This window comes from Podarcis bocagei (assembly GCF_964188305.1).
Source record: "Podarcis bocagei genome assembly, chromosome: 2".
In the NCBI taxonomy this organism is placed as follows: Eukaryota; Metazoa; Chordata; class Lepidosauria; order Squamata; family Lacertidae; genus Podarcis; species Podarcis bocagei.
In genome coordinates this window covers 3,251,007-3,269,020 of record NC_138126.1, presented here as the reverse complement: position 1 = coordinate 3,269,020, position 18,014 = coordinate 3,251,007, and the positions used below count along the sequence as shown (strand labels likewise).

General features: G+C 49.3%; 1 protein-coding gene and 1 long non-coding RNA gene across 2 annotated transcripts in view; one reads left to right on the top strand and one right to left on the bottom strand.

The window, feature by feature from the left end:
- Positions 1-3,981, top strand: part of LOC308581299 — a 61,621-nt gene extending 57,640 nt beyond the window's left edge. Inside the window, exon 2 of the long non-coding RNA XR_014004945.1 lies at positions 3,495-3,981. This is a non-coding gene — a long non-coding RNA (uncharacterized lncRNA). The remainder of the gene's footprint in view (positions 1-3,494) is intronic.
- Positions 3,885-17,565, bottom strand: LOC308581041 (H-2 class II histocompatibility antigen, E-S beta chain-like). The gene is given in 7 exon segments (XM_081183483.1): positions 3,885-4,029; positions 4,597-4,620; positions 5,843-5,953; positions 6,073-6,354; positions 15,772-16,041; positions 17,315-17,438; positions 17,440-17,565. Coding segments are annotated over 7 exon segments (936 nt in total). The 5' UTR covers positions 17,551-17,565; the 3' UTR covers positions 3,885-4,015.
- Positions 17,566-18,014: the final 449 nt, after the last annotated feature.

Sequence of the window (18,014 nt, the reverse complement as noted above, 5' to 3'; positions counted from 1 at the left end):
CAAGCAGAAGCATTTCTTAAAAGTTCTTACTGTCAGAAAGTTTTCCCGAACGTTTAGTTGGAATCTCCTCTCTTGCAACTTGAAGCCATTGGTTTGAGTCCTACCCTGCAGAGCAGGAGAAAACAAACTTGCTTCATCTTCCATGAGACAGCCTTTGAGATATTTGAAGATGGCGCCCATATCTCCTCAGTCTCCTCTTTCCCAGGCTAAACATCCCCAACTCCTTCAACTGTTCCTCATAAGGCTTGGTTTCCAGACCTTTGATCATCTAGGTCGCCCTCCTCTGCACACCTTCCAGCTTGGCAGCATCCTTCTTAAATTGTGGTGCCCAGAACTGGACACAGTATTTCAGGTATGCTCTGAACAAGATAGAATAGAGTGGTATTACTACTTCCCTTGATCTGGACACTAGACCTCTGTTGATGTAGCCTAGAATAGTGTTAGCTTTTTTTGCTGCTGCATCACCCTGTGGTCTCATGTTCAGCTTGCGGTTCACCAAGACCCCTATTTCCTAAAAAGGGTTTAAAGATATAGATAAGATAGATAGATAGATGGATAGATGATAGATAGATAGATAGATAGATAGATAGATAGATAGATATAGATAGATGATAGATAATTTATTATGGTTGGAGAAACATACTTGGGGGTACAGTCACAGAAGGAAAACAAACAATTAAAACAATGTACAACAATAAATTTAAAATTTACAAATGTGATAATCATATAGGCACTTGAAACTTTAAGATAAACTATGGCAGGGCGCTGACTCAGATTCACCCATGGAACCGCGTTTGGGGATTTTCTTAATGAACTAGTTTTGAGTTGGGAGATGGTCTGCGCCTACAGAAGGGTTTAAATACCGTATTTTTCGCTCTATAACACGCACCTGACCATAACACGCACATCGTTTTTAGAGGAGGAAAACAAGGGAAAAAACATTCTGAATGAAACAGTGGGTGTATCATTTTTGTGCTTCATGCTGTGGCCACAGACATGTGATCTGATGGTGAATTTGGGCTGACCCAATGCAAAGATCCTGAGGATCCATGTGGATCCATGCTTTGTAACCACATTTTAAGTGGGGAGCGAAGGAAAAACACAGAAGGGACAAGGAGCACGAGAGGGGTGTGCAGAGAAGCAGCTGGCTAGGAATGCAGGAGTGGGATATAACGGGAGGGAGGAAAGGAAGGCAAAAGTTCCACCCACCCAAGCCAGCCATCTCTCTCTCTGTCTCTCTCTCTCTCTCCCTCCCTCCCCCTCTCTCTCCCTCCCGCCCCCCTCTCTCTCTCCCTCTCCCCCAGCAGCACCGGAGCACAGAGAGGAATTAGAAAGAATGACACTCTGCTTTCCCCTCTGCTTGCCTGGAGGGGAGGGGCTTTCCCTGCTCTTTGTTCCGTTTCAGCAAACACAGCAACGAAACAGAGGAGGGTGGGCAGTAAGACCCTGAGGCAGAATGCAGGAAAGCAGCCGCTTCCTCTTTTCAGGTTTCCCTTCTCCGTGAAGCGCGATTTGATTTTAGCCTGATTTTTCGGCTCCAGGGACCACACATTCACTCAATAACACGCACAGACACTTCCCCTTCCTTTTTAGGAGAAAAAAATCTGCGTGTTATAGAGGGGAAAATACGGTAAATGAACAACCAAAGGTGTAAAAACTGTCAGAACCTGCGTTCGACTGAGCTCCTCCGAAATTGCCTCCGACTTGATTAACGACCTGAGCCTCTGATAAGGCTCTAGGCAGATTCCCATTACGCAGAGTTTCAAAGCAGCAGAAGTGATGAGAAGTTTGAGCTACATTGCTAGGTTTTGTTTTCTAGGCTACGCAGACAGAAAAGAAATACATCCTCTCTCTGTGAGAGACAGAGAGCAACTGAAAAACAAAGGAACAGGAAACCAGTAACATCACATCTGTCTCCTGTCTTCCGTGAGACTTCCAACAGCCTGGAATCTCTGGAATGTAAACAGAGTCCTGTGACTCCAAGAGCACTGCACAGTGGCAACACACAGAAACCATCAAAAACCACCTTTTCACAGGCGAAGTTGTGTGGAAATGGGCAGATTTTCCCCCTCCAGGATGGACAAGTGACGCACTCTGTGAATATTGACCTTTAATTGAAGAAAACAGTTCAAAGACAAACAGAGGGAGGTTGAGGACAATCTTTATTGGTGCAGCTCAGAGCAAATCACCCCAAGGCTTGACATCATTATCACCACAAAATAGCTGAATCTTTACAGAGCAATTAAGAAATCACCAGCTCAGTGGAAACAAAAGCATCAGGGCAAAAGGAAGAGATGGGCTGTCCCTGGAAATGGACTCATGTTGCGAGGGGGGGGGGAGAGAGAGATTGAGGAGGAATAATAGGGGTGTGTGCATTTAATTTATTGTTATATTGGGGGAGCCGGCACCCCTAAATTCCTGGAACCAGTAATGGGTTGAATCAAGGTCTCCGAATCTCCAGATCTGGCAGGGATCCAAAAGATGGAATACTGATAATGGCTGCTAAGAATGAGCCATGAAGAAAGTGGGGGGAGCCCCACCCTGAGGTCCAAATTAGTGAGCAGGGACAAGAGTTTTGAGCTTTGGGGATTTCAGTTGCTGTGGCCTGATTTGGGGGGGGGGGAGGTTTCAGTCTGTCAGCGGCAAGCTGGAAGGAGAGTCTCGGAACATGGCTGGTGTCTGTTTGAATCCAAAGCTGCTTTGGCTAGGAACCTCTTGGGGTTTTGATGCTGTGAGCCCATCATAGACTCAGGATGTATATATGTGTGTCAATAAACCATATAACCTAAGGACACCAGAGTTTTTGCTGCACCTCATTTCCTGGACCCCTGGAACCTCACACCACTTAAAGATTGGGGTGGGGTGTATCAATAGTTGGGTAATGCCCACTTTGATCACGAGGAAGTTGTTGGGACTAATTTGCAACAAGGGGAAACGGGTCTTTGACTCCTATTTTCTCCAGAAGGCAGGTCCTTCCGAGAAGGAGCTTGCTGAAAGTGAGTCAAAGTTTATGAGGAGGAAAACTTACGGGGAAATTCTGTGAGCTCCAGATCCTATCATGTGCCTTTCCAGGAAAGCATGCATTGCTAGTCTGACTGCACTTTAAGTATCGTACACGGAAGGGCTTGGAGTGTAGAAGGTTCAGTCCCCGGCACGTTCAAGAAGGGCTAGAAAGACTCACCCTCTGAAACATCAGTTGAGCCACTGCCAGTCAGTGTGGGCATATGGGTCCAGCCCTAGTGGAGATGCTGTTGAGCCAGATGGACTCGGCCTAAGGCAGTTTCCAGTGACCCTGTGTTTCCAGGTCACCCAAGGGGCAGCTGGGAGGGGGGAGCCATCTTAGTCCACAGCAAGAAGAGCAACAAAGGAAGTGGGTGTGGGGAACCTTCTCCAGCCCAAGGGCCACGTTCTCTTCTGGGGAACCTTCTGGGGGCTACACTCTAATGGTGGGCAGGAGCAGAGCATCAAATGCCAGTGTGAAGTTTTCACAGGAGACCAGAGCAAGCAAGAAACATGATTGGAGTAGAAGGACAAATCCCAGCCAGGCAAAGAGTCTAAAGGAAGGGGCAACATAAGGCTGGGGAGAGTCCCATGGGCCACATGGAGAGGTTTGGGAGGCCACATGAGAAACCTCCCCAATTCAGTTGTAAGGCTCCCCATCAGGACTTGAAGGACCCGTCCTGGCAGTCTGACCAGATTCATGGTTGTTTTCAGGGACAGCTCTGGCTCCTCCTGGGAGATTCAAGGCACAAATTCTCTAGCAGAGAGGTGCAAAGAAGGAATCAGGTTGCCATAACTTGCAATCCACAAGCGGAAAGAGAAAGACAAAAAGAAACTTTCCCCAAATGACAAGCAAGCAACAGAGGTGGGGGAGGGGTGGACACTGTCGTTCTTGATCTGTGACTCCTTCCATCCACCTTCCAAGGAGGTTTCCACCTCTGAGCATGGACAGAGGGCAACTGGCAGGAAGAACAGAGCTTCTCCACATCCCCGGATCCTGATGGAGCAGCAAAGTCTAACTGATGAGTCCTGCAGGCAGAGGAGAGAAAGAGAAGCCCATCACTGTGGGGTGAGGAATGGGGAGAAAGGGGTAGAAGAATCCCTGGCAAGATTGGGGGGGACACTCCATAGAGCGGCCATCAGATATTGTGAACTACAATTCCCATCGCCTCCAGTTATGGGCCTGGCAGGGAAGGCTCTGAGGAGGAAAGGAGGCAGAGGGAGGGAGACTTGGCTGGCTTTGGCAGTGGAGATGAGGAGGTTCAGAAGAGACCAAGGAGATCTCTCCAGATCAGAAATGGGGAACCACGGACCCTGGACCAAATGTGGCCCCCAAGGGCCAAACACCAGCCCTGGTCTCCTCACTCTGCTAAGGAACTTTGCTTGACTGCCTCCCAGGTGGGATATTCCCCTGGAGACCCACTTCCTGGACCTGACCAATATCCAATGAGTGTGTGCATCAGGGGGTGGATTGATCCATAGAAAGCCCCTCCCCTCTGTTCTAAAAGGAAGCCATGGGGGGGGGGGCACAGGAAGCAGCCAGGAGAAGGGGTTGGGGGAGGAGGAGGAGGAGGGAAGAGCAGAGAGGAAAGTTACCTGTAGGCTGAGGAACAGCTTGCCCTGGGAGAGAGAGAAAAGAATAGAAAGATTCAGTCAGCACCAGATATCCCCTGAAATAGCTTCTCTGGGAACAACCTTCCTCCCCTCCCCCAAGATCAAGATGACACACTCCAGGCATAGCTAGGAACTCCCCCCCCCCCCACCTCATTCTGTCCTAAGGAGTATGAGGGGGTGAAAGAAGAGTCTTTGTAGGAAATAAATATTTCCTTCCCGATACAGAAAGGACCCTGGGGAACATCTTGCCAACTAATCTCTTCCCCATTACCCAATGCCCCCACCCCACAAACCCTCCCATATTCCCTTAGCTGCCTCCTTTGGGGCTCTGCCTTGCCCAGTTGTTGATTTATTTCAGAGACACAAACAGTGAAAAGACCCAAGGGAGATGAATTCCACATCCTGACTGTAAGTGTCTCAAAGGCCCTTCGCTCAGCAGGGAGAGAGAGCCTTTGACTTACTGCTGGGACCAGGAAGTCAGACTCTTAAGAGATCCTGCAGGTAATTCTAGCCCTGGAGCCGTTTATGTGATAAAATGATACTCTAATCATAAAATAAAATTTCCTATTTGCTAGATAAGCAAGGGTTAAGGCACACAGAATCTCCTATAAAAATCCTAGACCGCATTCTGTCAGGTCATATCCTCTTGTTTGCACAGGGCAGGAAGAGAACAATAGGAACATATTCGTTACTACTTCCTTCCTCTCCAAAGCTCAACTCTCTACCATCTTAGCTAAGACTACCAATTTTTATTTTAATGCAACTTAGCAGTATTAGTTGGCATACTATTTTATGCTGTGTATGTTGCCTGCAATCAAATGTAAATAAACATTTATTTCTGTAGATGTATGGTTCATTCTCTGCAATGTGGGATGAAGAGGGGGAGGTCATCCAATCCCAAATTTAATTCCTAATTACTAGTGCTGGGACCAGGAAGCTGCAAAACATCTGTGTCCTTACTCTGCTCAAAGGCTTCAGAGCCAGAGATGCTTTTGAATTTCTCCCTGATATCTTGAACAGGAGGATTAGGTCTTAATCTACAGATGTAAACCTCAGACCATCTCCATAAGAGCTGAGGCTCCATTGGAGACACCAAGAGGGACCTCCTAGGAGTGGAGAAGGAACAGAACCCTCTCCGGAGCCTCTGCCTAAGAAGAGGAGGAGAGCCTGGAGCCCAATCCAGCCCCACACCCCACCCTCCCTCTCCCCTGGCACACCCCACCCTCACCTTTCTTGTTCTTCAGGTAAAGGGCGAGTCCAGTGGCCCCAAAGACCAGCCCCAGCACAATCCCCACAATCCCCGTCCACATCTTGCTCCTGGCAGAGTCCGACTGTGGCTCTGAAGAAAGAGAAAGCCCAGAGTGAGGAAAGGAAGGCCTGGGATCAGCCCCCTGAGGGGGGAGCAACCCACCCAGCCCCCCAGGAATGCCCCCCACTCCCAGTAGGAAGGCGTCCTACCCCATTTCACCGTGACGGGGCCTTCGAAGCTGGCGTGCTCCACCTGGCAGGTGTAGACGTCTCCACGTTCTGGCTTTGTCTCCAGTATCACCTCAATATGGAAGGTCCAGTCCCCGTTCCGGATGAGGTCCGTGGTCCACACTTTGGGCTCCTCCTTCCCATTCCTGAACCACTTGATCTCGATCCCCGCAGGGAAGAAGCTGCCCACGGTGCAAATCAGCAGAGTGTTGTGTGGTGAAGATTCAATGTTGTCTGTGGGGGTGATCTTCACTTTGGGCTGGACTGTGGGCAAGGGAGATGTGGAAGGAAGGTCAGAGATTAGGCAGGGAGGGACCGAGAGCAGGAACGTCCAATTTCCAAGAGACTCCTCCAAGAGACTCTGATCTACTCCCACTATAAACTGGCAGTGATCTACCCATTGGATTTTTGAGGATCCCAGCTTGTGGTGGAGGGGGGTGATGGGGTGGGCTTCCTCCGACCACAGCCACTACTGGTGGCTCCAGAGTCTAAAAGCATCTGTGAGCACCAGAGTGATGCTAATCTTCAAGGGGAAGCAGGAAAACCTGGAAAACGACCCTCCTTCCCCTTTCCCCCTCTCTGTTTTTGGAAGTATGGGCGAAAGAGAAATCCTGGAGAAGGTTGCTCTCCAAGCAAAGTTGAATTGGGCAAGTCTTATTTTTCCTTCCTCTTCTTTTGCTTCCCTTAAAGTCTCAGAGATGAATTACAAGTGGTGAAGAGATCAAAACACCCCTCCTGCCCTTTGGGGAACAGAAGCCCTTTGGAGTATTGCTTGCGTGTGTGTGTGTGTGTGTGTGTGTGTGTGTGTGTGTGTGTGTTTGGATCTCTAGAAGACAACATACAGTGGTGCCTCGCAAGACAAAAAGAATCCGTTCTGTGATTCTCTTCGTCTAGCGGTTTTTTCGTCTTGCGAAGCAAGCCCATTGACGGATTAGCGGATTAGCGCTATTAGCGGCTTATCGGATCAGCTGATAAGTGGCTTAGCGGCTTAGAAAAAGGGGGGGAAAGGGAAAAAAACCAGCAGGAACTCACAAGACATTGTCGTCTTGCGAAGCAAGCCCATAGGAAATTCGTTTTGCAAAGCACCTCCAAAACTGCAGTCTTTCGTCTAGCGAGTTTTCCGTCTTGCGAGGCACTCGTCTTGCGGGGCACCACTGCACATGTTTATTTTATTTTTTTATAATCATATTTATTAAAATTTCCAATAAAAACAGAATAGAAAAAATAGAGAAGATAAAGAAAAGAAAGAAAAAGAAAGACCAATTTTAAACCCTTATTTTCATAACCTTCTTTCTGGGACTCCCTCCTTCCCCTCCCGACTGTATTCCCCTTTCCCTAAGTTGATTCCACAAGTTCTCATTCCCAATTTAAACCTAATATGTTGTACCTATTAGCCAATTTAAATTACAATCTTAACAACAATCCTCATCTTTAACAAAATAGAACAAAGATTTTCCCCCCAAGATCAGCCCCGTTTCCTTCCACGAATTCCCCCTTTTTTTTCCAAAACCTGTTAAATCAAAATACCAAAGTTATATAGAAAGATAAAAGATAGAAGATAGAAGAAGATTCCAAAAGTTGGTTACATAGCCTTTGGATTCTAGAATTCCCCCTCCCTTCCCCAGTTTGGATTCCCCATGTCCATCAGTCTGTATGTTATCGGCCTGGAGGTCTCAAGTCCACAGCCAAATTTTCCTCAATCCATCTTGCCGGTATTCTTTGAATTTGCTTGTTTTGATAATGTTTAATTTCAAAAATCCAGTCTAATAGAGGCCTTTAATTTCCCTTGGTCATTGTTGTTCCTCCCATTGTTCTTTCCGTGGCGTAGTTGGTCCTTTGCTCTTTTGTTTCTTACTTTCTCAGGTTTCTGTCTTGTTCAGCTGCAAAACCATTCTTATTCTGAAATCTAGTATCTCTACAGAGGTTTGTTATTCAGGAACAAAAACTTACGTCCAGTTCCTACCTTACTTCAATAGAAAGATTCTATTGTGTTGTCACCTCTGTAGACAAAACAATATTTCAGTTTTGCTACTTTCCCAGGAGCTAAGACCAGTACACATCCCAGAGTAGTTTTCCACATACGCCACTTGTAATGTCTCAAAGCCCCTCTAGGGGGGTTGCAGTAACTTTATGTCCTCTAATCCAAAAGTCAAGTTGTTGTTTCTTTTCCCCCCCGACATTTTGTAACCATATTTATATCCAATTGTATCAAAATTAACCAGCAAAATGCTTGTAACAAAGTCCTCTTTGTATTCTCAAGATTTGACAGCTACTTTGACAGCTGTCAAACTCTCCATCTCTCTCCGCCAGGTTCTCCGAATCGCCCCGGTTCCCAGGGGGGGGTTGCCTTTTCCCTCTCACCCTCGACTTTTCTCCTCCAGCACAATTCTTGTAGTATCCCATCGTGGAATTGATATTTTTTGTCAGCAATAAACATCTGAATCGATCTTGGTTTCTCAGTCCTTGTTTTAGCATGTTTACAATCAGGGAGGGGACTGACTTCCTTTTTAGATCCCCCCCGCTCGTGCCGAATCCGAAAAAAAATCCTTTTTTTCTCCTTTTGTACCCGGTTACCCAATTACTCACGGGTTGTTGTTAAATGTCCAAATTTCCAATGGAAGAAGCCAGCGCTCTCCGACGAATGGCATGCGGCTGCGCTCGGCAGGGGAAGCGATAGACTCACAGTACCACGCCGCTCCCCGGCACCCGATCCGTAGCCTTTAAAAAGGCTCCTTCACGAGTCGGGAGGGCGCTGACGGTACCAGCCGAGTCCCCATGTCCACGGGCTCCGTGCCCGTGGTTTTTGAGGGTCCCCGCGTCGCCGGCGCGGTAGGACCCAGCCCCTGCCGAGCAGACTCCCTCCGGAGCTCGGAGGGAGTCCGCCATTCGGCGATGGCGCCAACCCGGAAGTCCACCACTGCACATGTTTACACCACGTGAATACATAGAGAGGGCACTGCTGCCTACAATCAGCTACAAAAACTGAGTCCTTTTTATAGTGAAAATAAAATACCTGCAATGAATGAAATGTGATGCTGGCATACAAAGCTCTTTATATTTATCCCTTCCTGTAATTTGGAAATAAAATGTAGCCAATTCACTTTAAATTATTTAATTGCAATGGTTCAGCAGCCAGCAATTTTTGAAGGAAACTTGTGGAGTATTTATTCTTTTATTTTATTCTTTAGAGCCTTAAACTGCCTTTACTACCCAAAAGTCCCACTGAATTCAATGCAGCTTACTCGGAGATAACTGTGTAAAGATTCTGCAGTCTTATACTGCAATCAAGCCTTTTTACTCAGAAGTATACCACTGAGTTCAGTAGGACTTACTCTCTGGTATGTGCCTGATCATTATCACTGCCAACCTAGCAGTTCAAAAGCACGTCAAAGTGCAAGTAGATAAATAGGAACCGTTCCAGCGGGAAGGTAAATGGTGTTTCCGTGCGCTGCTCTGGTTCACCAGAAGCGGCTTAGTCATGCCAGCCACATGACCCAGAAGCTGTATGCCGGCTCCCTTGGCCAGTAAAGCGAAATGAGCACCGCAACTCCAGAGTCGGCCACGACTGGACCGAATGGTCAGGGGTCCCTTTACCTTTACTTATATGCCTGATCATTATTACAGTTTCTATTATTTATTTATATGATTATGATTATTTATAGTCATGATATTCCTTAGAATTCCTCAAATGATGTACTACTCTCTGAGGAGATCTACTTAAGGGCGAATGAAAGCCAGATACACACACAGGCAATTTTACTATTTGGAGAGACTATCTCTTCTCCAGCCCTTTTTATGTCCTTTATGAACAAATGTGTCAAGTTTTGTGTGTGTATGCAAATACACATGGGGTGTGTGTGACAAAACTAGGTCTTTGCCCGGGTGACAGAAAGCCTAGATTTGACACTGGGACAGTCAGTCAATCCTACGCTCCCAGCCCCCAACTTCCCACTCCCACCAGTGGGATCTTGACCCCCCCCCCCATCTACCCAAAGTCATCCCAGTTTCCCCAGGGGTCAGGCTGGGCATTCCACAAACTGGGAACTGCTCCTCCCTGGGGGTCCTGGGATGCCCCTCCCCTTCCTAGGACACTTTCCATCCTTCCGTCTCATTTCCTAGTCCTGGGAATCTCAAGAGTTTGTCCTTTCTATTTTCCTGGCAAACAGGATGCTATTCAGAATTCACTGCACAGTATCCTTAAATTACAGCACAATGGTCTCCTCAGTGTTTCCCAAACTTGGGTTGCCAACACTTTCTGGACTACAATTCCCATCCTCCCTGACCATTGATCCTGCTCGCTAGGGATGATGGGAATTGCACAAGAACAGATGCGGTTCTTGTGCCTTTTAGAGCTGAGTGGAAGGCAGAAATTCAACAGGTTACGCCATTTTCTCCCGTGGAAATGGAATTATTGGGAAAGCTTCCCCTGTTCACTTTGGAAAAGCTTCACCTGTCAGATATCTGTGTGTGTGTGTGTGTGTGTGTGTGAGAGAGAGAGAGAGAGAGAGAGAGAGAGAAATAATAATAATAATAATAATAATAATAATAATAATAATTTTTATTGATATCCCGCCCTCCCCAGCCGAAGCCAGGCTCAGGGCGGCTAACAACAATAAAATAGTACTTATATCTTATAAGTGAATGAAAGATAAGATATTGAAACTATTTTATGTGTTTTAAATTGTTTTTGTTTTGTTTTGCTAGTTTAATTGTTTTTGTTAGCTTAGTGTTATGTATTGTTTTTGTTTTGTATTGTATTGTTTATTTTTCTTTTCTTTTTTGTAATGTTTAAATTGTAGGAAAAGTAATAAATATTATTTTTAAAAAACAACAACAATAAAATAGTACAAAATTCTAAAATCTTCTAAAAGAGAGAGAATCATCAATTTATTTATGGGCCCTTCACTCCAACTGAAAAACAGCACATCAATTGGTGTGTGATATAGAGCAGATGTTATGCAAATCCACAGCCAGCCCCCCCGTGATTATACTAATTTTCCTTTCAATATACTTTTGATTTAGGGATAATCCCTTGAGAACGGGGGGGGGGGGGAGCTGGAGGGGAGCCTGGTGGCTGAAAATAGTAATGAGTGGGTGGGAAGGAAATGGACCGTGTTTATAATAATTATTATTTAATCCTGAATGTATGTGATTTTGAGATTATGGGGTTAATTTCTAAACCCCCCCCCCTCCCACTTAAACATCCTGAGTCCCCAGAAACCTGGACATATGACAGCCCTACCTGAATCCATGTCAGGTGTGCAGGAAACAACAGGTTAATGAGTCACAATTAATAATTGAGTAATGTCCAAATAACATCATTTTGTACTTTTAAAATGTTCTGGGTTTCTGCTTGAAATGCGCTCTCTCTCCTCCCCCTGAAAGGCTGCCTATTCCCCCTTGCAGCCCCCCACTCTAATGTAGTCCAGCATTGGACTGTGTCCTGGGTTCAAATCCCACCTGGGCCTTGAGTCTCCTGGGTGTCCCTGGGCAGCCCCCCCCCTCAGCCTGGCCTCCCTCACAGGGTCGTTGTGGGGCTGGAGAGAGGAGAGGGAGAACCAGAGACATCACAGGCAGGAAAGGAAGTTTAGGGAAGTTTTTAATGTTTGATGTTCTATTGTGCTTTTAATTCTGTTGGGAGCCACCCAGAGTGGCTGGGGAAACCCAGCTAGATGGGTGGGGTATAAATAATAATAATAAATAATAATAATAGTAATAATAATAATAATAATAATAATAATAAATTTTATTTATATCCCGCCCTCCCCAGCCGAAGCCGGGCTCAGGGCGGCTAACAACAATCAAATAATCAGTCAAATGATCACACAATATAAAAACATTTCATTATAAAAATTAATTAAATCAAATTGATGGCAACCAATTAAGTAAAATTCTGTGTAGGTTGCCAGAGGAGGGAGTCAGGCTGCGCCCTGACCAAAGGCCTGGTGGAACAGCTCTGTCTTGCAAGCCCTGCGGAAAGATATCAAGTCCCCCAGGGCCCTTGTGACAGAGCATTCCACCAGTTTGGAGCCGCAGCCGAGAAGGCCCTGGCTCTAGTTGAGGCCAGCCTAACCTCTCTGAGGCCTGGGACCTTGAGGGTGTTATTATTTGCAGACCGTAGGTTTCTCTGTGGGGCATACCAGGAGAGGCGGTCCCGTAAGTACAAGGGTCCTAGGCCGTATAGGGCTTTAAAGGTTAAAACCAGCACCTTAAACCTGATTCTGTACTCCACCGGGAGCCAGTGCAGCTGGTATAGTACCGGATGAATGTGCTCTCGCAGCGAAGACCCCATAAGGAGTCTCGCCGCGGCATTCTGCACCCGCTGGAGTTTCTGGGTCAGTCTCAAGGGCAGCCCCACGTAGAGCGAGTTGCAATAATCCAGTCTGGAGGTGACCGTCGCGTGGATCACAGTGGCTAGGTCAGGGCGAGAGAGATAAGGGGCCAACTGCTTAGCTTGGCGGAGATGAAAAAATGCCGCCTTTGTTATAGCTGTAATCTGCGCCTCCATAGAGAGGGAGGTATCGAAGATTACACCCAAACTCTTAACGGCCGGTGCTGGCACTAATTGCACCCCCACAAGAGATGGGAGTTGCCCCCTCGATCCCATATCGTCCCGCCCCAGCCAGAGGACCTCTGTCTTCGAAGGATTTAACTTCAACCGGCTCCCACGTAACCATCCAGCCACAGCTTCCAGACATCTGGTCAGTGTGTCTGGGGCCGAGTCAGGATGGCCATCCATCAACAGATAGAGTTGGGTGTCATCAGCATACTGATGGCAACCCAGCCCAAAACTCCGGACAAGCTGGGCGAGGGGGCGCATAAAGATGTTAAAAAGCATTGGGGAGAGAATTGCACCCTGAGGTACTCCACACACCAAGGAGTGGTGCGATGACAATTCCCCCCCAAGCACCACCCTCTGTCCCCGACCAGAGAGAAACGAGCGCAGCCATTGAAGGACTGTGCCCTGGATCCCCACGTCGGCAAGGCAGTGGTCCAGGAGTTCGTGATCGACCATGTCAAAGGCTGCTGACAGGTCTAGAAGAATCAGCAGCCCCGCCCCGCCTCGATCCAGCTGCCTACGGAGATCATCTGTTAGGGCGACCAGAGCCGTCTCGGTCCCATGACCAGCGCGGAAGCCGGACTGGAATGGATCCAGAGCAGATGTTTCATCCAGAAACCTACCAAGCTGTTCAGCAACCGCTCTCTCAATCACCTTACCCAGGAATGGAAGATTCGAGACCGGGCGGTAATTGGATAGATCTGAGGGATCTAATGATGTTTTTTTTAAGAGCAGACGCACCACCGCCTCCTTCAGTTCCCCTGGGAATATCCCGGTGCCAAGGGACAAATTGATGATATCCCCCAGGGGGCCCCGCACCTCGTCTGGACACGCTCTAATCAGCCATGACGGGCACAGGTCGAGAGGACAGGTGGTGGGCTATCCAGCTCGGAGGAGTCTGTCCACATCGGCTGGGGATATCCGGTCGAAGTGGTCCAATACTGGACCAGAGGACAGTCGAGGGGCCTCCAGTTCCTTTATTGTATCCAAATTGGCAGGGAGGTCATGGCGGAGCAACAGGACCTTCTCCGCAAAAAAGCTCGCAAATGCCTCACAGCTGTGTGTCAGATTGTTATTTAAATTTGGCTGTCCTTCAAGGGACGTTAAGGACCGAATTATACTAAATAATTGTGCCGGGCGAGAGCTAGCGGATGCAATGGAGGCCGAGAAGTAAGACTTCTTAGCGGCCTTCACTGCCATCTCATAGGTTTTCATAAAAACCCTATAAGATGTTCTTGAGGCTCCGTCACGGGCACCCCGCCATACTCGCTCTAGCCGTCTGAGGTCCCGCTTCATTTTCCGAAGCTCCTCGGTAAACCAGGGAGCCCGGTTTCTGCGGGGTCGCAGAGGGCGCTTAGGTGCGATCTCATCAATGGCTGCCAGGAGCTGGGTATTCCAGCCCTCAACAAGCTCAGTCAATGAGTCGCCAGGGGGAGTAAGGTCCCGCAAGGCTTGACGGAATCTATCCGGGTCCATCAGCCTCTGCGGGCGAGCTCAAATCGTCTCGCCACCTAAGCAGGGTGGGGGTGGAAAGTCAATCCTGGCTTTCAGAGCGTAGTGATCAGACCATGGCACCTTCATCGAAGGAGACATGATCACATCTATACCGGCGCCAAAGATCAAATCCAGCGTGTGGCCTGCTTGATGTGTGGGGCCCGAAACAAACTGGGAGAGCCCTAGTGTCGCCATGGAAGACACCAGGTCCAGAGCCTGTGAGGAGGGAGTGGCATAGGCATGGACGTTGAAGTCTCCCAAAACCAATAGGTTAGGGAACTCCAAGGCCCAGCCGGCCACCGCCTCCAGCAGGCCTGACAGGGTGGCTCCTGGTGCGCTAGGTGGCCGGTACACCAGCCAGACAGCCAAGCTCTCCTCGGAGCCCCACATTAGGCCAACACATTCAATGCCGGGGATCGATGGCGATGGTAGAGCCCTGAAAGAACAATCTTCCCGGATTAATACTGCCACCCCTCCCCCCCCGGCCCACAGTCCGTGACTGGTGGAGGACGGAGAAACCTGGGGGCGCCATCTCTCGTAAGGTAACAGTTACCCCTTCGCGCACCCAGGTCTCCGTCACACAAGCCAGGTCAATCCCCTGCGAGACAAAAACGTCACACATGGTGGCGGTTTTGTTGCCTATGGACCTGGCATTGCACAACACCAGTGAAGGAGGTGAGTAATCCTTGCTCACCCTACCCTTGTCTCTCGGGATGGGGCGCAGATTGGAAGGGGTACGAGCATATCCGTATCTCGATCCCCTTCGCCTATGCCATCTGCCCCCACCGCCATACCTCCCTCGCCCCTCCACGGTAGCAATCCCAAGCCTCATACTAACCTCCATTTACAAAATAGAAAACAAAACAACCAAAAACAATTATGCCCAAACAAAACCAATCCCCACCCCACTCAATGTTCAACCCCAAAAACAAAACAAGACGGCACAAACAAAAATACATAGATAAAAACCACCATTCACGGTGGTACAACAAAGTAAACAATAAAAGCACCATTAAAACACCTTAAAATATATATAAACATCTTTAACATTTGCAGCAGATAATGAAATAATATAATATTATAACAAACAACAACCCCCATTTAGGTGCTGCAAATTAAAAGCAATTAAAACATTTGAAACATTTGAAACTATTTTGTCCATTGCTGCCGGTAGCTGCTCTGTCCTCTAAACTGTAGTGGTAGTGCAGGCCCCGCCCCCCTAGGCCAGATGGAGTTGGCAGGAGAGGGAGCGGTCCTCCCAGCACTCACAAAGCAGCAACAGCAATATACTGCAATTTTGTGTTGCAAGCCGCCCAGAGACCCACAGGTATAGGGTGGGAGGCGAAATTAATTAATAATAAATAACTAAACCAAGGCAGACACCCTCCATATTACAATACACGAAACGGGTTATGATGCTTCCAGGGACACAGAAACTCTGCCTCTGGAGTGGGGCATCAGGATAGGTCCCTTTATCTCTCTGAAAAGCGGGAGGGCGGGGGGGCAGGGAGGGGGCAGCAGCGACAGGGGCTTTGAGGGGAGAAAGTCCCGGGTCCACCCCCCACCCCATTTTGGGTTCTTCCGAGGCGCCCGTTTCCCATGACACCCCCCCCCGATTCCGGACTCACCGCGCCGCGGTTTGAAGATGGGCGCCTGGACCTCGTAGTTGTTCCGGCAGAAGCGATTCACCTCGGCCTTCTGGATGCGCAAGTAGTCCTTGTCCTGGTTCCATTTCTTGACGTCGGGCTCCCCCAGTTCAGCCACAGCCACGAATTTCCCTCGGTCGCTGTCGAAGTAGTGGACCTCCTGCCGGTCGAAGAAGTGCCTTTGTAGGTAGTGGATCCGCTGCGTCCCGTTGAAGAAGTGGCACTCGGCCCTCTCCTGGTACAGGAAATGCTCTGGGGGAAGGGGGAGAAAGAAATTGGGGGGTGGAGACTTCCGGTTTCCGGTTGCCTTAAGGGCGCAGCTCCCACCGTAGCGGAGAGTTGCCCCTGCCGGGCAGGAGAGAGACTTTGTCTGTCTCCCATTCTCTCTCTCTCGTGTCACGTGATCCCATGGCGGGGGGGGGGGCGGGGAGCTGAGCTGGGAGACCCCCCCCTTCACACCCCCCCGAAGGAAAGAGAGAAATCAGAAGGAAGGCCGTTGTGGAGAGGGAGCCACAACCTCCAAGACCCTGGACCCCATGGGTGTAGCCAGGACTTATGAAGGGGGGAGAACCGACCTATCTGCTTTAATTTACTCATTTATTTGAGGGGGGCAGCTGCTCCCTGCCTCTGATGGCTACGCCCATGCTTATCTCCCCCCTCCCCCCTTTTATTGCCCTCGGGCTGGAAGAGGAAATGTTGGGGCTAGGAGAGAGACCAAGAAAAGGGCGAGATAGTGAGGAGGGTGGGAGACGCTTCTCTGCTCTGAAGGGGGCTTCACTGCCCCCTCTCTCCCACGAGACCCCCCTCCCGCTGTGGGACACCCGGTTTCACTTTCGCTTTCCCTGCCAGAGCCCAGGAAGCGACGCCTGTCTACACAGGAGCTCATTTCAGCACCCAGGGGACCCCAAGGCAGGGGGGGCTGGGAGAGGGGACGGGGAGAGGGGTCCTGCCGCGAGGGGGGGTAGTTTAGGTTCCCCTTTGCCCCGGTTTTGCTGCCGGCGTCATGGGCGTAGGCAGGGAGGCGCAGTCCCCCCCCCCCAAATCAATAAACACCAATAAAAATACATAGCAAACTGAGGTTCCCCCTCCTAACAAAAGTCCTGCCCCCCCCAACAAAAAATCCTGGCTACGCCCATGCCTGTGTTAGGAGCAGAAGAAAGGTATATTTATTTCTAGAGTTAAGAATTGCTTATGAGATCTCTTGAAAATGATGGGAGATAAATGGACTAATAATGATGAGGATGATTTTCAGAGGCAGTTGAAGAAGCGCTCAGAGCCAAATTCAGCTGCCCACCCCCACCCCCCGCAAAAAAGTCAAACCCTCAAGGGATCAATTCTCCCCCCCCCAACCCCATGTCTCCCCTGTGGATCCAGAATTGGCCTCCACAGTCACTTACGGACTCCCTGCTAAGATCATGGAAGACCATCCAGGCCGCGAGGGATCTTCAAAGGAGCCCCACCGATGGGGGTCCGGCTAAGCGGAGTTTCCTCTTCCTTCTCCCCCCATTGCAGACTCTTTGCTCACCTGGAGGCGCCTCCACGCCCAGCCCCTCCGAAGCGGAGACCACCAGCGCCCCCATCCCCAGCAGGAGCCCCCCAAAGGCCAAAGGCGCAGCGCCGGAGCCCCCCATCCTTCTCTCTTCTTCGCCCCCAAATGGGACTTTCTCCGCTCAGCCCCGGGGGAAACTCCTGCAAGCCCCGCCCACTCCGCCTCCCCGCCCCGCGAGCGTCCAATCCGCCTCCGAGCCCAGGCAGCGTCATCGGTCGCCAGGCAGGGAACTCCTGGAAAGAGCATTCTCAAGGGCTCTCTCTGCTCTCGCTCGACCTGCAAGTTCCTCTTTGCCTTCTCAGCGTCTTCTGATCTCTCCATTGTTGCTGCGTCGCGTGTGAATCAATATATTCCCCAGAAAACCTTTGGGGGAATATAAAGCTTAACAAGAACCTGTCAGTTCCATCCAAAACTTTCCTCTGGCAGCAAAAAGGGAAATTTCAGTCTCAGGCTTCAAAACAGCGAGATGCGCTTTTCTTCTGCTGCGTTTTAAGCCGCTAAACCTTCGTTCCTTCCTGTATCCGGAAAGAGGAAGGAAGTTTCAAGGGGGGAATAACTGTCTGCTGAGGGAGGGGGCTCCCCCTCTTTGCCCCCCCAGCCTGCATCCCGGGGAGACCTGGCAGCCCCCCAGTAAGGAGACCCCTCCCCCCAATAAAAGCCCCCTCCAGCCCCCAGC